Source organism: Gorilla gorilla, chromosome 5 (genome assembly GCF_029281585.2).
Source record: "Gorilla gorilla gorilla isolate KB3781 chromosome 5, NHGRI_mGorGor1-v2.1_pri, whole genome shotgun sequence".
Classification (NCBI taxonomy): domain Eukaryota; kingdom Metazoa; phylum Chordata; class Mammalia; order Primates; family Hominidae; genus Gorilla; species Gorilla gorilla.
The window spans coordinates 99,389,066-99,412,077 of NC_073229.2; the positions used below are offsets into that span (position 1 = coordinate 99,389,066).

Below are 23,012 nucleotides of genomic sequence, written 5' to 3' on the forward strand. Positions count from 1 at the left end.
TCGAGACCACGGTGAAACCCCGTCTCTACTAAAAATACAAAAAATTAGCCAGGCCTGGTGGCGGGCGCCTGTAGTCCCAGCTACTCGGGAGGCTGAGGCAGGAGAACGGCATGAACCCGGGAGGCGGAGCTTGCAGTAAGCCGAGATCGTGCCACTGCACTCCAGCCTGGGTAACAGATTGAGACTCTGTCTCAAAAAAAAAAAAAAAAAAGTCAGTTCTCAGTCCTGCTCTTCTGTGAACCATGAGCAACAACATTTGGCATGTTGTTTACAAGCTCTTCCTTTGATTCCAGGATACCAGTTTCCATGTTTTTGTCCTACCTCACTGGCTGCTCCTTAAGTCTCCTTTGCTAGTTCCTCCTTAGCTCCCCAGCCTCTAAACACTGGAGTGACTCAGGGATCTTCTTACTTTTCTTTGACCTATAAATCACTCTTATGATTTCATCCTATCTTAGGCCTTTATACACCATCTATGCTAATTAGGCCTTTATACATCATCTATGCTGATTAACCCTCAAAATGTGTAACTCTAGTCTCAACCTTCCCCTTGAACTCTATATTTGTTTGCCTACTCATTATTCCCAACTTGGATGTCTAATGGCATCTCATCCTAACAAGTCAAATATTGAACTATTTATTCTGCTTCCCCCACCACATCCTCTTACTAGCATACTTAAAACCTCATTTTCCTACAATCTTCCCCATCTTGAAAAATGACAACTCCATCCTTCCAGCTACAAACCAAAATATCTTAGTCATCTTTGATTCTTCACTTTTCTCTTACACCCCATATATCAATTGCATGAGAAAATTCTTTTAGCTCTACTTTCATAAATATATTCTATATCTAACTGCTTTTCACTGCAACCATTCTACTGTGACCACCATCATCTCCTGCTTGAATTACTTGCAATAGCCTCTTAACTGGTTTCCCTGTGTGATATTGTGATTTACGGTAAGAAATACATATTTAATCTTTGCTCCCAGTTTCCTGGTACAGAGCTCCTAAAAAAAACTCTTACAGTCTCAGAGTGATGAGCGTCTTTCATATGCTAATGATACAATTGGTGGTTGGTGCCCCCTAAATAGCTTCAGGATGGAAGCTGGTCACTAGAAAGACCAAGGCATGAATAGACCTGTGGGAAGGGGAAAGGGACTGAAGGTTGAGTCCCAGGAGGCAGAGTGACTGAAGACTGAGCTGATCACCAACGGTCAATTATTGAGTCAATCATGTGTACATAATGAAGCCTTCATGAGAACTCAAAAAGACAGGGTTCAGAGAGCTTCCAGATAGCTGAACACATGGAAGTGCCTGAAGTGTGGCACCCCAGTGAGCACATGGAAGCTCTGAACCCCTTCTCCAAACATCTCCTTTTACATCTCTTCCATCTGGTTTTTCATCTGTATCCTGTGTAATATCCTTTATAATAAACGGGTAAACGTAAATAAAGTGTTTACCTGAGTTCTATGAGCCGCTCTAGCAAATAAAGCAAACTCAAGGAGGGCGTCATGGAAACACCAGTTTATAGCAATTTGGCCAGAAGTACAGGTCGCAGCCTGGGACTTACAATTGGCATCTAAAGTGAGAGGCAGTCTTGTGGGACTGAGCCCTTACCCTGTGGGATCTGATACTATCTCCTAGTAGATAGTGCCAGAATTTAACGAAATTATACGACACCCAATTGGTGTGTGCTGGAGAATCTGGTGTCAGAACTGGATGGTGTGTAGGGAAAAATTTCCACACATGTGGTGTCAGAAGTGTTGAGTGGTGTGCGAGACTAGGAAATATGTTTTGGCTTTTTCCTATCAGAAATACCCTGCTTTACTCTTATTTACCAGGCAATATTCTCCACGTCAAGGCCAGAGTGACTCTTTTTAAACATAAGTGAAATAATAACACCTATCTGTGCAAAACTTTTCAATAGCTTCTCACTAAACTGAGCGGAGAAGCCAAAGTTCTTACAGTGCTTCATGTGATATTCCTCCTAATACTTCCCAATACCCTCATCTTCTACTATTCTTCCCCCTCTACTTCAGCCATATTGGCCTCTTTGTTGTTCCTCAAACACCTAACTAAGCACATTCCTCAGGACCTATGCTCTTACTATTTCTTCTGCCTGGAACATTCTTCCCTCACATATCAATATGGTTCACTCTCTTCCCTCTTTTGGTTCTTTATTCAAATGCCATTTTACTGAGGCTTCCCCTGGCTACCCTATTTAAAATTATAAACCATCAACCCTTCCTTCATTTTTCTTCATACGATTTTTTTTACCATTTAACATACTTCAAATGCAGCAAATTAAGGAGTTAAAGGGAGATGGGAATGGACATTGGCAATAAGCACAGACCCTTCTTTTTAAACAGATTGTGTGGAAAGAGAACACAGGAAACTACAGGAAACTAAACAAGAGGTCAGATGGCTAAAGTATGAATCCCACCTGTGTGACTAAGCAGAAGACTTAATCTCAGATTCAATGTCCTCATCCAAAAAAAAAAAAAAAAAAATGGAGAGAATAATAATGTTACCCTTGTTAAGTGTCACTGTATCAACCAACATGATGTATGTAAAACTCTTAGCAGAGTATACTCTCAAAAAATGTTAGTCATTATTAATAGTTTTATTATGAAATACAATTAAGCCAGACACAGTGGCATGTGCCTGTAATCCCAGCTACTCGGGAGGCCGAGGCAAGAAGATCACTTGAGCTCAGGAGTTTGAGGCTACAGTGAGCTATGAACATTGCCACTGCACTCTAGCCTGGGCAACAGCAAGGCCCCATCTCTATTTTTTTAAAAAAAAGGCCAGGTGCGGTGGCTAACAATGCTTGTAATCCCAACACTCTGGGAGAACATGGCAAGAGGACTGCTTGAGGCCAGGAAGTCAAGAGCAGCCTGGGCAACCAAGCGAGACCCCCATCTCTAGCAAAAATTTAAAAATTGGCCAGTCCTGGTGGCATGCACCTATAGTCCTAGTTACTCAAGAGGCTGAGGTGGAAGGGTTGCTTGAGCCTAGGAGTTTGAGTTTGCAGTGCACTATGACTGTACCACTGCAATGAAGCCCAGGCAACAGAGCAAGACCTTGTTTCTAAAAAAGAAAAATAAAATAAAAATAAAAGGATATTTTTGTTTTTTAAGGAGAAACCAAAACACATTTATATGCTGAACAGAGATGGAAAAAAGAGGTTGAAGAAAACAAGAGGAAGATGGTGATATTCAATACTCCTATAACTTTTTTTTAAGTATCAGCAAAGCCACATACCTAACTCACTTTTCACATGAAAAAACATTAATGACTTTCACTATGAAATCAAGTTGGATTCAATATTATTATAATCAATATAAAAATGCAAACATTAATTCCAGCGTCTAAACTACTACTCTCACGTCTATATGAGATCTAGCTCTCATCCTGTGACATACCATTTCACCACCAGATAAATCTTCCTCTAACCCTGTGTTGCAGAGACTGCTAATAGCAACCCCTCGCCTCAATTTCTATTCTATCTTTCTTTCACAATACAAAACTCTCACTTACTGAGAACCTTGTTATCAGAATGAAAACATTTTCCAGCCTCCCTTGTAGCTTGTGTGGCCTTGTTACTAAGTGGAGGTGGTACATGACAGTTTTCAAGAACCTTCTTTAAAAGGCCTTTATCTCTTTGTTCATCCCTTCTTCCACATTGCTACCGTGAAAAGGCAGTTAGAACCCTAGCTTCCATGCCAAACTGTAAGCATGAGAGCCAGTTCCTAAGAATGGCTGGGCAGTAAATGATTAGATCAAGTGAAGACTCAGTAAAACAGAACCTCCATGACAGCTTCACACTATGTTCCTAAGGCATTTTACATGAGAATGAAAATCATAATTACTCATTGCTCAACCCACTCCTAACTGATAGTGTAGCAATCATGTCACTTCCCCCATTTAATATATTCATTATCAAATACTCAAGACTATCCACAATCTAGCACCAGCTAATTTGCTCTTACTCCTATTTTATCTATACACTTTTTGATTTCCTGCCACTAGATCGTTGTTCATATTAATCACCTTTCTTGGAATGCATCCAAACCTCCCCTAAAGAAGTGCTATTTATCAAGTACCAGCTCAAAGCCCACTTCCTACACAGCGTTCCATGGTCATTAGAAATAGATGTAATTGCATCCTCCTTTGAACTACCAAAGGATATTCTTGCCTGTGCCACTCACCTAGCAATGCTTAGTTTTCTTGTTATTGTGTCTCATCTTCCCCAAAAGATGCCAAGCTCCTTAAGAAGGTCCTCTGCTCCAAAAAGGTGTGTGGGGGGGTGGGCAGGGAGGGAAGTCCTGTTCCCAAACTTTCCCTATCTCCCACTATTCCCAGAGATGCACTTTGAAGAAAATGTATGAAGACAATGTCCAATGTTGATTAAAATCCTTTATAAATTTAACTCAGCTTATGAGTTTTCACCATCAAATAAAACCACAACACCCTTTATCAGCTAAAATTCAAGGGTAGCCAGACACAATGTCCAGACCTTAATAAAACCTTATGGGCCTAACAATCCTTTATTTTTTGAATAAAGTTGTTACCATGGGTTGTAACAACTTTATTCAAAAAATAAAGTTCACACTAAAGCACATAGTTCCTATCTTTAGAAACAAAAGAGGCTACCAAGCGGAAGACAAGCTACAGGTCTCTCATTTTGAAAAATTAATGCTTATGAACGTCAAGAGCATACAAGGCACAGTGCAAACTACAATGATAGTCTGGAGACTTGCCCATTAGCTAAAATCCAAGACAAAGAACCAGAGGCAAAATAGAACAGCTGTAGATGAGCAGATAGGAGATATCACATTCTCAGCTTTGTTTTGCTACCACTGTAATTGTTCACCTAAGTCAAACTGGCATTTCTTCTTGGTAATTCTAAAAATACATTCTATTCCTAAGAAACAGACTCAGAATTTAATGCAGTGGGAAAGGAGGAATTTGAAAGATGTGCATTTTTTACACTATATAGGAAAACGACTGGAAAACTTCCATTTTGAATGTAAATTTGTCAAAAAGGAAATCAACATAAGACCTAAACAGGTCATTCAACAAAATGCTGAGTAATAAGGTAAATCATTTTAAGTATTAATCAAATTAAGTTAAAAATCGTATTTTAAGTACTCCCCCTTGAACTGATTATTCCACACTAAATGATTTATCTGAAGTCTTTTCGAGAGACCTTAATGAAGACAAAAGGTAAGTAAAACTTTCAAAAGCAACTTTCTTTAGGCTGCCTGATTTTTGTCTGTGACAAAGAAATGAAGAATGATGTTCCTAAGCCAATATTAATGGTAAATTTTATATCTACTAAATCTGTACAAAGACAGAACCTAAGCAATTGCCAGGGATCATTACACCTATCTTGAACAATTATTGAGGACTAGAACATGTAAATTAAACGCAGCTATTTGTGTAGCAAATGCTAACTTTGCTGGTATGATTCATTAAAACTCTAAGTCATGGGCAGGCAATTTTTTTCTGTAAGAGGCCAGAAAGTAAATACTTCAGGCTTTGTGGACCCAGAAGCATGGTCCAAGATATTAGGTATGTAGGTTCTTATGTAACAAGAGAGAAAACAAATTTGCAACAATTTTTATTGATAAAATTCAAAATGCAACAATAATATGTACAATTTTTTGGTAATATAGGTCTACTAATACTAATGAGAAGAATGGAAATTTTGGAGGAGACATTTCTCATAACTGGGATTCAAAGTTAGTGCTCTCCTATCATCAAATTGATTACAAATGTTCATCTGTTAAATGTTCCTGGGCCACGCAAAACATTCCAGCTGGCCATATTTACTTTCGCATTCTTTGATCTAAGTACTAACATTACTTGAGAAACAAGTTAAAACACCACAAACCTTAATTTCCAAGTCAGCTTCTAAGTAACTAAAATCAACTTGAATATTAAAACCTTAAACTTTTTAACATAAAAGTGCCTAATCTTTAACGATAATTTATACAAAGCAATTTATTCTTCCCTGACTCTTAGCTAAAGCCTAAGTATAACAAAGATTGCTAAATACAGATGAGAAATTTAATCTCCTTAAAAATCTTATAATCTAATAATTCAATTTAGGAGTAAAAACATACATAAAAATTTTTATCAGAAACTAGGACAACAGAAAATAATCAGGATTAAATAATCGAGGGCAGTAAATAAAATAAGGTGAAGAAGAAAGTTGAGAGTTTATCAAACGTGGGGAATGGGGAGCTAATTCACTAAGATCTCATGAAAATATACCTTAAATGTTTTTGGCAACACTAACTTGAAGTAAATGTTTAGTTTTTAAACTTAGTCTGAATAACAACCTAATCTGACTTAAACCATAAATTTAAAACTATGTAACTTCACACTGATACTTTTACAAAAGTTAAGAGTAACCTCACTATATTTTTCAAGTAACCTCTGTATCTCAGTCTCACCAACAAGGGTCCTAGACTAGAAAATCAGTGCCCTTTGAAAGATGTGCCTGACTCACAATTGCCAAATTAAAGGAAACTCACAATTGCCAAATTAAAGGAAATCTTCATTCCCTGCTCCTGATAATAATGAAGATATTAAATATTTAAAATATTTTCTCGTGAATGATAAAGCAATTATGATTTTCTATTAGCCTCATTTTATTTAGATTATTGAAAATCTAAAAACCAACTAAACAAGATACATAAACCTAAAAAGTAGAGGAAATCTGCTACCAAATGTAAGCATTAAAATGTGAAAATATCTTTTTTTTCCAGGGGTGTCCAAGACACTTTTCAAAAGTAGTAATTTTTAATGTAACATTTCTGCGGGAATGAGAAAAATCCAGTGATTTTATACTTGAAAAAGTTTGGATTTTTGATTTTGGCACTTTAAGCTATATTAAAAAAGCATTTGGATTTGACAAGCCTCCTTTGCCCTAGTAATCTGAACTAAAATAGCAATGAAGGTTTTTTAAATAAAAAATAAAGTGTGAGTAACTTACAGTATGAAAGTGAATGTTGGTAAGAACTTCTCATTACCCATTTACAACTAGTGAGTAACAAAGGGTAGAGAACAAGCAGGAAACAAGTATGTGTGTTTGGGGAATTTCCAGACACAATTCAGAAGCATTTCTCTATACATTTAGCATCCAAACTTCAAAAATATATATGTGGATTCTGTCTGCACAACTGTATGTCAGTGTCAGTAAAAAATTCCCAATTATTCTTAATTTTCATTTCCTCCTGTTCCAAAGGCAATACAATTTAAACACATCCTGCTTTTTTAAAATCACATTTGAATTGGAAATCATAGAATTTTAGAGTTGAACAGCCTCTTAGACGCAGTCTAATCTGAATCTTTTGGTTCTTCAAGTAAAGAAATTGGACTCAAAATTATACCTAAGATCACAAAGTACAGAGTGACAGAGCTGGGATTTCAACCTTAATTCCCTGACTCTTCAGTGCCCTTTTAACCAGGCTAAGCTGCAGCAGATTCTTCAGGCAACTTGAAATCAGAATTACACATGAGAGCCATTTGAAAAATTTCTATTTTGTCTACTACTTAGCGTGAAGAACCTTATTTTACTCCAAAACCCAGAGATTTTAAGAAAAGTTAAATATTTATTTTTATACTATAGTAAATACTAATGGAAGCTGAGTTCTGAAAATACTAATTTATATACAATTCCAAATTATTGCTATTTTCATCTTATTATCTTAAGAAGTTTAAATAAAATCATTTAAATTTCTGATGTTAAATTATTTTCTTCTACTTTACTAACATTGCAGTAAAAGGATCTTAGTGTAGGGTGAAAGCTTAAAGCTGGGAATCAAGACACCTGAGTTTCTGTCTCATTTTTTACAATACTCTCAACTAGTTTACTGTCAAATCTCAACCTCTCTATTTCTCTTCTCCTGATTAAGGATCAGGAGACAGATCCCTAGTGCCAGACATCTTATTTACATTGCTTCTAATTCTCACACCTTAGAAGATATGAATGATTCTACCTATTTTGCAGGAAACTGAAGCTCACAGAGATTACGGAAATTTTCCAAGAAACTGAGCTGGTTAGTAGCTGAGCTGGAATTTAAAACCAGCTCTGCCTGACCCCAGCCAATGCCCATGTTCCTTGCATGACACCGCTTTGCCCATATCCTAATATAATGTGGTATCCCAGTATGGTTAGAACAAGTACTACATTTGCAGGACTATTAGGGAGATTAAGGTGATAAAACAAACTAAAATACATGCTGAAAAAAAATACTGTAACTCTCTAGTTATTAAATTGAGAATGAATTTTTAGTAAAAAACTTTAAAACTAGTTATTCTATAGATACTATTCTTATTACTGTCATCAACACTGAAGTAAGCACTGTAGAATTACAAAATACATCAATCTTGCTTTTAGAGATAACACTGCAAATTAAACTGGAACCCCATCCCTATTTCAGTAGTTAAAAATAAAATTACTCTCAAAGTCCCATTAAATCACAAAGTATATTTATTAAAATGTGTGTGTGTGTGTGTGTGTGTGTGTGTGTATAAACAGAACAGAAGGAATCAAGAGAACTTGGTACTAGTTCCTGCCCTTTCAAATAGATTTAGAAAAAAAAAAATTCTCAGATATGCAAGAAAAGATGAGAGATGCTTAATACTGGACACCTATAGAGTATATATTAATACAGTGTACTGTCAACCGTCTTTGCCCCTGCAGATAAAGATACTGTGCTTTCGACAAAGAAATGTTTCCCCAAGTTTTCCTGTCATGTCTTACACATTCAGCAAAGTTAATATCAGTAAAATGTTTGGTAGACAGTGCACAACTTACTCCCTGAGTGTGGTCACTGGCTCTTTTTGTAAAAAAAAAAAAAAAAAAAACAAGACAAAACAAAAACCCAGCAAAAGTAGGGCACATTAATAAACGTAGCCTAAAAGCAAAACCAGAATTGAAGTTTCAGGTTATCTTTTATGTACATCTTGCCCTACAACTAAAAATATCGAATTAGCTCAAAATGAAAAGTACTATGCACATTTGTCATAAGTCCTCATATGTGACCTGATAACATGCGACAGCTTCTTTACATTAGAATCGTCAATACCTCTACGACTCTGGTTCTTTCCCAACAATGGCCAAGGTGTTCATCTCTGTGTCTTGGCATACTTCCCACAAAGGTAATGGCACTTTGACCCTGTCAATTCACTCAGGGTTACATCTACCTAGTTACAATTGCCCCCCGCCCCCACTTCTCTTTTTACCTCCGTGAACAACCGCCACTAATCCCCCACGGAACCACACAAACCGCCCACTGAAGAAGCGTTCTCCACCTGACCTATCTTCTGCATTAAACATTCATTCCGTCTCAGCTCATTCCGTGGATTTGCTCTTTCGTAAATCTCGAGCAAGACAAAGCTAGGACAAACCTGCAAATTCAGGAAACCCGCAGAAAGAGAAAGAAAAAACAGAGAAACAGAGGGAAGGGGGTGGTGGACGGCGCGGGGTTAGCCAGTCAACTGGATTCTGGGCGCTGGGAAAGAAGTGGAGTGGGAGCGTAGGACCCTCCTCCCGAGCAACGCCAACTCCCACCACAGCTCCCTCCCCTCACCTCGATCTCGCGGATGTTGTTGGAGGTGACAAAGATGCCAATGCCGATGGGAATGAAGATGAGACCGATGATGAAGAAAATAGGTAGCACCGTGCCGGCCGTAAGGATGGGCTGCCAAGCTGGCAGCCGTTGCTGTTTGAAGGCCGTGTTATCCGGTCTCCGAGTCTTCGCGGTGCCCCCCGGAGCACACGGGGGCCCACCGTCCACTTCATCCTTCGCGTTATAGTTCATCGCCATCGATCCCTGGGGCGCCGCTCCGCGACTTGCAGGTGGACCACCCAGGGGGCCCGCCGGCTGACCCTGACAGGAACCGCTCGAGCGCCGCTGCCGCCGCTGCCGCCGCCGCCGCAGCCACCAGCGCCACCGCCACAGCCACCTCCTCTGTAGAGCGGAAGAGGCGGGACACTCTTCCGCCAAAGGCTGCTGACGGGAAGCGAAAGTCGGCTGGAGACGCCAGAGGGAGGGAGAGAGGGAGGAGGGAGAAGAAGGAGGGACATGGGGAGGGGAAAGGGGAGGAGGATAGAAGCGGGAACGAAAAGGCGGACGCACCCTGATCATCTGTCCTGTGACGGGCTCAGCCATTGGATCGCGAAGCTGCGTTCGCGCATGCGTGGTCCTAGAGCTACGGTGACACTTCGCGTGATGTGTAGGCGCATCTTTGCTCTGTTGGCCGTGGCTTTAGTAAGCACACACCTGCCTGCTACTCTGGTTATCGTGGCGACGGCAGGTCTGGATTGCCAGACAGGTTTTTCTTTTTACCTCGAGGCTTTCTCTGAAGGGAGTCGGAGCATTTAAAAGGCGGCCTCAAGGTGGATTGAGTCGGGGGAGGATTAGCAGTATTTGCTTAGGTTGTAAAACCGCGACTTTATCTAATAAATCGCCATTCAAGGTGCAAATACAAACTTGGAACAGAGGTGCGTGACATGTACCCCTTTTGTCCTAAAGTCAAGAATCAATAATGTGACTTAGCCTTATCTTGCCTCTAATTAAGCGATTCTCACTTATTCTTTCTCTATTGCTAATTCTCACGTTACTTTTCCCCTTCTTTTCTGTGTGCACCTTTCTCTTTTGCGCATTGATATAGGAAGTGTTTTGTAATAGGCTGTAGCTTTTTCTCTTACTGTTATAAAAACCAGGACATATAGCATTACTACAAAATGAGATACTCCGTAAACACTTTAAAAGTGCCAGCTATTTAATGACCCAAGAAAATACTCGTGATATAAAAGGTGACTCAGTCAGGATATTAGAGTAGTGTAGCGACTATAGAAGTACAATATAGAGTGCAACTAAAAAGTGAAAATGGTAACTGCTGACCGGATGAAGGATTTTTTTTTCTGTTTCTTTGCACTTTTCTGTATTTTCCAAAATTTCTATAATAGGCGTTATGTTATTTGTAAAATTTAAACAATATATACAATCCACATTATACTGACATCTTTGAAATCCAGGCCAGAGAGTAAATAATATCATTTGAAAACAAATTACTTTTTTTTAGGCTTAGTCTGCAGTAATGCCTTAAAGAAGATAAACTGAGGAAAAAGAAAATAAAGAGTTCTTGGTCCTCATAATTTACCGTTAGGCCGGGCGCCGTGGCTCACGCCTGTAATCCCAACACTTTGGGAGGCCGAGGCGAGTGGATCGCCTGAGGTCAGGAGTTCGAGACCAGCCTGGCCAACATGATGAAATCCCGTCTTTACCAAAACTACAAAATTAGCTGGGCGTGGTGGCCGCGCCTGTAACCCCAGCTACTCGGGAGGCTGAGGCAGGAGAATCACTTGAACCCGGGAGACAGAGGTTGCAGTGAGCCAAGATCCACCATTGCACTCCAGCCTGGGCAACAAGAACGAAACTCCATCTCAAAAAAAAAAAAAAAAATTTACAGTTAAATGTTTTTTTTCAAAATGACCACAAGTCTCAAAAATGTGAGCCAATCACATGTTTACTAGGCAGAGTTTACAGTGATATAATACTTGCTGCCTTCTAATAACCGACTTGCTTGGGTTTGCTCTTACATGACATTCATGCTCAAATTCTTAGCACTGCTGACATACTTAGGTCTATATTTTGTTTTGATCTGTTAAGTTTACCTTCAACCCCAGGCTCAAATGGAAAACAATCTATCTATCACAGTTAATGGAGAAGGCTTGGAGTCCTTTTATTTTGCTAAGTTCTGTTAGTAAAAATGTATGCCACAATATGGGCATATTGCGAAAGTACATATAAGGCAGGTTTTTCCTCCCCATTTCTGCCTATATCATCATGCCCACTAAATTTGATAATATTTAACTGATCTGCTATTCCAGCACTCTGTATAAATGGTCATTTTACCTTCATTTTTTTGTTTTTGTTCTAGTGATCTGAGTGATTGTGATGTATTTATCTGCTTCCTTTTTCTTTATTTTTGTTTGTTCATAGGAAAATGAGTTAATCCCTTGTCTCTTTTTTTATTAGAAATTCGATTTTGACTGAAACATTTACAGAATTGAAACCTCCTGAGATTCTTCTCTAAAACTTAACATTTTCAGATGAGGTCCACATGGATGAAATTGCTTTTCCAGATCTCTTGATATCCCTCCATTTCATTTTCCACTACTGTATTCTTCCACAATATGCATCTTTACCCAGCTGAAACATTTTTTTCAGTGTCACATTATTATCCCAGGGAACTCACAATTTTGTGGTGTTCTTGGTTACATTATTTTATGAAGTCCTTACTAGGTGGTTTTTCATTTAATCTGCTGAAGTAGGAATTTTCAAAAGAAAGCGTCATTCAGCATTTCTAGGGCAACTAAAGAGAATAGTTCTCACAGTGGACTACCATTTATGCATTTTCAAACTGATTGCTAGGAGCGACTGGTGTGTGTTTGTGTGTATGTATGTTGATACATTTAGATTACATTTATATTGTTCAAATGATTGTTCATGTGCTGATTCTTGGTAAAAGTGGAATTTATGTGGCTAAATGACATTTATTAATGCTATCAGATTAACATTCTAAGTATGCAGTCAATGCACGAGCCCCAGTATAAAAGTGAATCTAAAATGATAGAACAGATGCAAGCCCAACAATCTGAAAAGGTGTGTATATTTAGCCTTTGGTTGGGAAGTTTTATACAATTTTCATTTTTTAGTTCAGTTGCTGTGTTGTGCCACTGAATTCGGTAACCAGAAACATCTAAGAAAAAAATACAGAAGAGTAACTATTGGGTATCCCTGGGAACAAGGAAGAGAAAACTGCAACTGGTCTTTTCATTGCCTAACCAAAGTAGATTTGCCACACAAATTTGCTTGTTGGATTCCTTTTATGTTGGGTGCTGCTGTAGGTCTCTAGCTTCTAACCATATTCAAACCATTTCATTCACATCTGTAACAAGGATATTTTAAAAAGTTGAAGAGGGCTGAGAGATGTGCCATAGTTTTTACCATCATGAGTTTCAGAGAAAGTTCTTAGTGACTGGAAATGGTTTGAATTATTTTCAGTGGCTGGGTCATATTTTTGCAGGAACAACAACAACAAAAATACCTTTTCCTTTTCAGTTGACCATGGCAGCTTGGTGGAACTGCAAAATGTTCATTTTTAATTATCTCAGAGGACTTTTAGGAGAAAGAGTGATGTAGAAATTGTATAATAAACTTCATTTCCTGTATTTATTGCATCAGATATTGATTCAAACTGGCTTTTAAAAATTACTTTTTAAAATTGAATTTTTCCTGATTTTTGTGTAGTGTACTTATTGAATACTTTCAGTTAGATATTTAGGAAAATCCCTTTGTTCTCACATTGACAGATTGACTGATTAGCCTGAGGTCATAGGTGTTGTGATAGAAAATCTTGCAAGTTCTTGAATAGCCAGTCAGTCATCAGAAATACAAGTCAAGCAAGATATTTTAATGGTTAGCGTCATTAGAGGAAAGAGCAATTACACCAAAATTCTTTAGTAGACAGCCTAAGAACTTTGTTGTGGATGGAAATAAGGCTTCATTTCTCATAATTCCATACTTTTTGGTTTTGGTTTTTTGTTTTTTTGAGACGCTGTCTCACTCTCTCACCCAGGTGGGAGTGCAGTGGCTCACTGCAACCTCCACCTCCCAGGCTCAAGCGATTCTCCAACCTCAGCCTCCCAAGTACGTGGGACCACAGGTGCGTGCCACCACAGCCAATTAATTTTTTGTATTTTTGATAGAGGCAGGGTTTTGCCATGTTGCCCAGGCTGGTCTCGAACTCCTGAGCTCAGGCACTTGGCTTCCCAAAGTGCTGGGATTACAGGCATGCCTGGCCAATTCCATATTTTAAATGAAAGAATGTGATTCTCACAAGACTTCAGACTTCATGACTTCCACTGCATAGAATCTCTCAGTTGATTACATCCCCATGGCACGTATTTTTTCATTAGGTGCCATCAATTATAGATAAGGTCTTTTTTTCAGATATGATGTTGCCATCTCTAGGATAACAGCCAACTGACATGTTACATGTATAACAGTTAATTTCTTTAAAAAGGGGAACAGAGGAGGAAAGAGGCTTAGTTTACTCCAAGAGAATCGTCAAGTATACAGGAAAGTAGATATTTTAAATACGTTAATTCTTTTTTTTTTTTTTTTTTTTTTTTTTTTTTTTTTTTTGGAGACAGAGTCTTGCTCTGTCGCCCAGGTTGGAGTGTAGTGGCATGATCTCAGCTCATTGCTATCTCCGCCTCCCGGGTTCAAGCAATTCTTCTGCCTCAGCCTCCCGAGTAGCTGGGATTACACCCACCACCATGCCTGGCTAATTTTTGTATTTTTAGTAGAGACAGGGTTTCACCATGTTGGCCAGGCTGGTCTCGAACCCCTGACCTCAGGTGATCTGCCTGCCTCAGCCTCCCAAAGTGCTGGGATTACAGACGTGAGCCACCGCACCCAGCCTAAAAACGTTAATTCTTTATAAATTATACGTTTGGACCATTTTTAGACTTGTTTTAAATTTATACTTTTCTATTTTTCCAAGTTTTAGAAAGCCAGCATGAGGGGGAGTTCATTTCATCATTTTTTTTTAACACTTGAATCACTTGAGTCATTAAAATAACTCCAACATATTCATGAAGGATCTTCACAAAATGGACTTAAATGTGAAAGTCGGCTTTTGTTGAGCCTCAGAAATCAAATACATTGGGCCAGGCGTGGTGGCTCACGCCAGTAATCCCAGCATTTTGGGAGGCTGAGGCAGGCAGATCACGAGGTTAGGAGATCGAGGCCATCCTGGCTCAAATGGTGAAACCCCGTCTCTACTAAAAATACAAAAAATTATCTGGGCATGGTGGCATGTGCCTGTAGTCCCAGCTACTCAGGAGGCTGAGGCAGGAGAATCGTTTGAACCCAGGAGGCGGAGGTTGCAGTGAGTCGAGATCCCCCCACTGCACTCCGACCTGGGCGACAAAGCGAGACTCTGTCTCAAAAAAAAAAACAAGAAAGAAATCAAGCACATTTTCAGTCAATAGCACTAAATATTTATGACAACAAAGGCAAAGACCAAGGGCTTCCCTCTGACCAGCACACCATAAGGCACAAGATAGGTTCAACAAACTGTTTCATAACATCATCTGTATTGTCACTGAATCTTCTGGGAGGAGAAATCTGCACTCGCTGTCTTTGCTTCCTTAACCCAGTCACTCAGTAACCCACTGCTCCCTGACTTCACACCCCACCTCCACTCTAACTGCTTTGCTAGTTAATCCCCACTCATCCTTCAAGATTCAGGTCAGTAGCCAATTCAAGGAATACTTATTTGACACCTTTGGTGGAGTTAAGAGCTACTTTCAGAGCTCAAGATAATGTATATATGACATCTGTCCTTGCACTTACTGTGTAGTATTGAAAAATATCTGTTTATATCTGTCTTTGTTACTAGATGTAAATGAATTCCTCAAGGTCAGAGACTGTTTTTATTCATTTCTACATCTCCAACACCTGGCAAAGTGCCTAGGCCATAAAAGGTACTTGATAAATCTTGTTGAACTGACCTAACCTACTCTCAGTGAACCCACATTTTAGTGGGAGAGACACCTTGCTGACAACTGAAATATTATGTAATGAAGTCAGTGCCACACAAGATATGTGTTCAAGGGGTTATAGGAGCTCTGAGGAGGTACCACATGTCATCCGCCTTATGATGTCAAAAACTAAACTGTGAGGAAATTGGAAATAAGGTCAGAGTTACACTGTGGTTCTCCATGTAGGAGAATAGAGAAAAGAGAGTCTTATGCTAATATTACATGTACTATAAGTGCTAAGCAAGACTGTGTACTCTGGGTGATCATGTTCTTTTCCTCAAGCATGATCTCATCAGATTGTGGTGACCATGGAAACAGACATCTCTGGTGCCCTCCATTTCTGGGAGATAATCAGTTTGTTGTCCCACTGCCGACTTGTGTCAGTGTTCCACGTGGGCACCAATACATGCCGCTTTGTGAAGCAAAAATGAGCACATTTCTCTCAATAAAGCAGTATAAACCATCTTGAGGCCTGATGAAACTCCTTTCTTTTTAAAGGCATACCTTCCCTTAGAATCAGTGATTACTAAAGGTCTTTTCTTATTTAATCCAGATGATCTGCCTCTGAAACCTTCCGTGGGCACAGAAATTTCTGCAAGGAAAGCATCAGCAACCAGAATAATTTGGTGAGGAAGATTTGGCACAGAATACCCTGACTGAGGTATTGCTCCAAAAGGAGCAATCCTTTGGGGTTAGGAGTCAATTATTAGGTGCCTACAAAACACTCTGTTATTTCGACTAAACATGCCTTGCTGTCAAGGAGAAGAAAGAACTGTGCACTGAAAACCAGAACAGCCAAAAGAGAATGTGGCTGTGGTCATGGGAAAGGTCTTTGAATAACAGGGAAAAGGAGACAGGGCAGTTGAAGGAAGGATAAGAAAAGGCTACTTCCTAGCAGGAATTAATAAACTAATGTTTTTATTATTTAATAGAAACCCATTCCTTTGTTTCAAATAAGGCAGACATAAGTTAGGATTGGATGTAGCTATATAGATCCCTATTTCTGGCACAGGCTGATAGCAATAAAGGAAGTCAGAACACAACCCCACTCTCACCCACATCCCACTTTGCAAAAACCATGACCCAAATGCCTCTGTAGATACTGGGCTGTGGACTGCTGGCAAAGCCTCAGGAGCCTTTGCTGTACTGAGTGATCTACCTTTAGATTGACAGCAGCGGCTGTGGAGTAACATCTGAATGTTGATTGACAGTGCAGTTTGTGGGAATAAAGCAGGGAGGGAAACCCTTTAACCAGTTTCCATTTCTTGGTGTCTTAAAGTTTTCATCTTACTAAAGAATCAAACCGTGGTGTAATCCAGAGGAAGAGCATCCCTCATCCTGGCAGCCCTGCTATACCACATCTGCCTATCCATAGTGAAAGACACCATATTTTTAAGAAAATATGAAATGCAGAGATGAAAACTATTTTAGAGCAAATGATTTTAAATAAAAAGAAGGTTGCATACTCATTTTAAATGATTTTAATTTTCTGAATATTATGTTCCAACTCAAGATATTGCACAATGCTTTAATATTACACTTGTTATTTTTCTCACACTAGTGAGATTTTGATAAACATAGTTGACTTTGGAAGTAACAGAGAATGTTTTCATTGGTTAAATAATTTCAATGACCTGTGAGGAACTGAAAGCAAGCTATTACATTCATATAAAAGATAAGTACATATCCATAAATTCACTTGGATTCAATGAAAAATAATAAACTTCTCATGTACTTAATAAAACTTAAAGGAAATAAAATTTTAAATGGTGCAAAAATAGAATGTATTTCTTAAAGTTTCGAAAACCCTTAGACCTAAAAGAATTCTAAGAATATTTGGCCACATTATAAGCCTCTTATTTGTAAAAGCTAACACTTGATAATTTTAAAACAAAATCTAAATTAAATAAATATAGTTCTGCATTATTAAAGTAACAAAATCTATTATGGTAAGGTAAAATTTCCCTAAATAATATAAACAAAAAACAACACCAGAAAGCAAATGTATCACGTTATGGCATCGATAAACATTTCTGTTCAAATGTATGGATCTACAGCATTTTCTCTAGGTAACACACACAGTTGTTATCACATTATTATGGAATAAATGCTGAAAAATTAAGAAAAAAATACTAATGGTTACTAGGCCAAAGTCAATTCCAAAAAACTCAATTCTTATAAACTTTTATTATAGTGATTTTTACTGTATTACAACACTTTTTTTCTCTTTTTGCTTTGTGATTCATATTTTTAGCAGAGGCATAGCACTGGAGATAAAGAAGGGGAAATATGCCTCAGGTGGCAGTTGTGTTTTTTTAACTTCCATTTTGCACTTTTGCTATTTTTAGACTTGTTGCTCATCAGATTCATTAACACACCCTACTTTTGCTATGTTTTTTTTCTTCATTTCCAGGAAAACTCAACGACAGCATTAGGAGAAAAGGCAAAAACTTTACATTGCCTGATACACCACTTATTCTTGCTCTGCCACTGATTTGTAGTAGCTGTGTATTACTGCATAGCGTTGTTGTCTCTATTAACGCTTAGAGATTCCACACCATGAATTTTTTTATGGTCATCCTAAGATACAATGAATTCTTCACATTTTGTGAAAATTATAGGCATCTGACAGCTGGTGTATTTATCTACCATCTTCATCAAACTCGAATATTTTATAAAATACTTGAGAAAAGATCTCTACCAAAGATACCCTCATGAAACACTCTCTTATCAAAAAGAAAAGGGTAAAATTATGGATTAGTTCAATTGTACCTTGAACTAGAAATGCTGATTATGATTATATTTCGGAAAACAGTTATAATTATTTCATTAAAAATGATTCCCATTTAGAATGATGACTGGAGACTTATTTACAAGAAAAGATAGAGAAATTTTATGAGCCTAGGATTGTGCCAGGATTGCCTGTGAGGGCAGTTTTTTCAATTGCATATGCATGTTGAGATGGGACTATTTATGATCTTATTTCCTTATTCATTAGAGAAGGAGATGACCAGTGTTTTATGGGGTTTTTTTGGTTAATTTTGCATATTCTCTTATTTCAAAATTAATCTAATTAATTTTATTCATGTGTCACCCAGATTGCATTTGGGTTTAAACAGAGGACTTAATCATAGCATGGACAGAAAAAGCTCACCATCTATCTAAATGACTTTGATTGCACCATCATCCTCATTGTTCTTGTAAGTTCCAAATTCACTATAAATCTGGGGAAAAAAAACCTTCAAATCCAAATATACATACATTTCTTATAGTATTTTAATTTAAATCAAGAAGTATTTAAAATCTTATCCTCTAACATTTTCACTATTAGTATAATAAAATTCCCACAAGTTGAGAAAGTTATTTGCTTCAAATACTAATCTAATATATCAAATAATTTTGCCATCAGAGGTACAAACATTGGCAAATAGGATACTTAACTGTGAGTCAAAAAATATAACAGTACTAACTAAAACACTTTTCTAATTGAAAATGTCATTACAGTCAACATTTTCAGAAAACAAAACCCAGTAACAATTCTAAAAAATCACACATACACACTCCAGTTTTCTTAGTAACCAAAATTCTGGAAGGTTATGTGATGTTTTCACAATCATTCAAGCTATGGCAAGCCTACTGTAACATTTCTTTTACTTTAAAAAATTAAAAATAATTTTAACATCATATAATTTATAATACATGTTGAAAATGATTTGCCAATTCCCCAAGGTGTAACTTAAAACCTTCCAAGGTTACATAGGGGAGGAAGTCCATCATTAATTTTTCTATTCCAGAGACTCAGTTTGGATGCCCGTGTGTGGGCTTCTAAAGCTGAGCACAACCTGTGAGCTAGAGAAATGGGCCAGCAGTCCTCCTTGTGTGGCTTTTAGTTATCCTTGTGACACTCAGAAGCATTCTCTCTTTAATTTCAGTAAAGTTACATGATAAATGACTTCCACATTCAGAAACTGATGTGTCAACTCTTAATTTATCTTTAAAGTTATCTTTAAAGACCTTACTAAAAACATGTCCATATTAACAGCCTTTAAAAAAAAAAGTATATTACCAGGGTTTCAAGTAGACTTTAGATGCACATTTTCACATAAACCTAAATTCAACAGTAGCTCTGACGTTGAGATTTGAGTAATGCATGTTGTGCTTTTTATCTTCAAAGAATATATTCTCTGACCTACCTGTAGTTATGAAAATCTTTCAAAATCAAGGGGAAAAAAGTTATCGATCCTGAGATTTCTTGTACTACTTTTTCTTTCTGGGTTTTGGGGGTTTTTGTGTGTGTGTGTGGGTTTGTCTTTGTTTTGAGACAGAGTCTCACTCTGTCACCCAGGCTGGAGTACAGTGACACAATCATGGCTCACTGCAGCCTCCATCTCCTGGGCTCAAGTGATCCTCCCACCTCAGACTCCCAAGTAGCTAGGGCTACAGGCATGTGCAACCAGGCCCAGCTAACTTCTTTTTTTTTTTTTTTTTTTTTTTTTCTTAAGACTCTCACTGTGTTGCCCAGGCTGATCCTGAACTCCTGGGCTTAAGTGATTCTCCCGCCTTGGCCTCCCAAAGTGCTGGGATTACAGGCACGACCCACCATGCCCAGTCTTATTTTTTAAAAAAGATCCTGACATTTTAGGTCTGTTTTTATATTCAAGTTTTGATTGGATTAGATTGTGAGAACTATCTTTATTTCACAGTCCTTACTATAAGTCTTACACATACAAGTAAATAATGCAATCAGAAGTGTAATTAAACTGTCAGTCAAAGCTGTTCTTATTGCCCTTACTGGTTAAACTGGTACATCTCCTTTTATTAATTTGTTCTATATAAAAATCATTTCATCCAAGGTTTTTGGCCCAGAACACCAGAAAGAGCAACTTTAGAAACTGATTTTTAGTATTTAAAATTAAGCTTTTAAGTCAGAGCATTATTTGTTAGTATTGAACCATGATCAGAACCATAGCATTGTACAAGCAATAGTAAAACCTCTTCCAGAATCTCCTGCTTCTAAGTTTTACCTCTTGAATTTACCTCAGGAAATATAGTTGTACTTTCTTTTTTTCAGAATTAACAAATTGATAAAAAGAAAATAATTATAGGTTACCATTTTGAATGCAACAATACCAGTACTTTGAAGAACTGACAGCGTATTCCATAGATATATGTGCCAGAGACTATGAAAAAGGGAAACACTTTAGCAAAAAAAATCACATTACAAAATGTATTATAAAAAATAAGTTATACAGCATGTGCCCATAGACCTGAAAGCTTTGCAAAAAGAAATTTCTTTTGGCACATAGATTGAATTGCTCTTGCTACATATTTTCATATTATCAGCAAGGCCATTTTCAGCTTTTTACATTATATCTTTAAAAAAAAAATCACTGGAAGTAGTAAAATATTTCCAGTAGTGATCAGTAGCATGGAGGACCTTAGTCATGACTGAGGGCTGTCCATTCAATAGGGATTCAGAGGTCGTACACACACCCAGTATGTGCTTGGTTTACCATTTCATCTGGAGTTCATTCGTAACTGGTGAATGATGATGCTTTCTATAAAGAGAAAAAAGACATGGCATTTTCAATTACACTGAAACTGAGAATCAAGCTACATCATTTCACTAAAAGATCATAGATGTTAAATAACAAAACAAACAAAAACAGGTACATGAGGCTAATAGACTTTCCTGCATTACTATTCTTGGGCAACGTCTTTATATTGGCGTATGTACTTTACCTCGAAATTTCTTAAAGCCCTTTAGAAACTATGTCTAACGTTCTGACAATAGTAGATCAGTTTTAACCAAGGTAAGAACTGAAAACAAAGATAGTAATTACTATATACAAACCCCTTAATGAGAAACCAGACTATTTCCTAGAAGTAACTCTAATCTTCCAGCCAAATTTTCTGTTCTGAACAATATTTACACCTCTTCAATTTCTTTGTGTGTGTGTGTGTGTGTGTGTGTGTGTGGATTAGAGCTTAATAAGGAGATATTATTTCTAAGAAGTCCATAAATATAGGTGACTCACTTTTATCTCTGCGTCTTTTTGCATAACTCTATATGTTTATTATTATTATTATTATTATTATTATTATTATTATTATTTTAGATGGAGTCTCGCTCTGTCGCCCAGGCTGGAGTGGAGTGACGCGATCTCGGCTCACAGCAAGCTCCGCCTCCCGGGTTCACGCCATTCTCCTGTCTCAGCCTCCCCAGTAGCTGGGACTACAGGCGTCCACCACCACGCCTGGCTAATTTTTTGTACTTTTAGTAGAGACGGGTTTCACCGTGTTAGCCAGGATGGTCTCGATCTCCTGACCTCGTGATCCGCCCGCCTCGGCCTCCCTATATGTTTTAAAATATAAATTTATTCTTATAAAAATAAATTTAAACTAGATTGAGATAGTAATTACAACAGTCCAGCACATTATGGATAATTAATATTTATATTTATTTGGCTGGTTTTTCTTTTATAGTAAACTTTATGCCTTAATGAACATGTATCAGTATGACTCACTTCATTCAGTCATTGAAGAACTATTTATTGAGGCTGTATACTGTGCTAGGTAGGCATGGAACTACATGCATGATCAATATGAGACAGATTCCTAACATCACTGAGATTATACACAGCAGGGGAAAGAAAATATTCAAACTTCAAATAGTTTCTTCACCCAAAAAATTTATTATTAGTACCTCCTTGTCAACATATGGTATATGTTGTGAGTGCAGAAACTTAGGGTTTATCAATAACATGAAGAAATTTCTACCTATTATTTTCACATCCATCCCAAATACCTAGTATTTAAGTTTTATTTTTACTTATGTAGTTAGTATATAAGTAAACATTAATTAAATCGTATTATGCCATAGACTTATAGGTTCATAGGAATTACACACAGTGCATGATTATCTGCCAAAAAGAAAATGTTTTCTTAATTTGGTGTCGTTAACTTTACCTCATGATGACCAATAGGTGGAGCTATTTCCATGTTTTCCCTCAGCCTTTTGGCTTGAATTTGAGGTAGATAAGAAAGCCAAGTAAGATGAACTATAGAATGTCTTATATACCTAAGAATATTTAGCTATGAAGGTTTTCTGAAGCTCTTAAGACATACATACTATATTGTACTATACCAGAAGCCCTTATAAACCATCTCATTTTTTTCATTGAAAAAATGTTCCAGCTTCAACTTCAAATGCCTAAAAATATATCAAAATCTTCAGGCAAACAATTTTAAGTACTAATTAAATATCATGTAGTTAAAAATTAGCATCCAAAATTAAAAGGATGTTTCTCACTAATTTAAAAAAAAAATTCTTCAGTAGATTCCAAATAGTAAAAAGACCCAAGTCTCAAATCTCCC

General features: G+C 37.5%; 2 protein-coding genes and 1 long non-coding RNA gene across 3 annotated transcripts in view; 1 reads left to right on the plus strand and 2 right to left on the minus strand.

Moving 5' to 3' along the window:
- TMEM30A (transmembrane protein 30A) overlaps positions 1 to 11,462 on the minus strand; it is a 33,346-nt gene extending 21,884 nt beyond the window's left edge. Inside the window, exon 1 of the mRNA XM_004044303.5 lies at positions 9,607 to 11,462. Within this exon, the coding sequence (XP_004044351.2) occupies positions 9,607 to 10,188 (582 nt within the window). The 5' untranslated portion in view covers positions 10,189 to 11,462. The remainder of the gene's footprint in view (positions 1 to 9,606) is intronic.
- On the plus strand, positions 10,197 to 19,843 carry LOC109027320 (uncharacterized). Its single transcript, XR_008680800.2, has 2 exons — positions 10,197 to 10,520; positions 16,189 to 19,843. It is a non-coding gene; the product is annotated as an uncharacterized lncRNA (long non-coding RNA).
- Positions 19,844 to 20,103: 260 nt separating this feature from the next.
- The window catches only part of FILIP1 (filamin A interacting protein 1), a 137,212-nt gene continuing 134,303 nt past the window's right edge, over positions 20,104 to 23,012 (minus strand). The window contains exon 7 of the mRNA XM_019029496.4: positions 20,104 to 21,193. Coding sequence (XP_018885041.2) covers positions 21,153 to 21,193 — 41 coding nt within the window. The 3' untranslated portion in view covers positions 20,104 to 21,152. The remainder of the gene's footprint in view (positions 21,194 to 23,012) is intronic.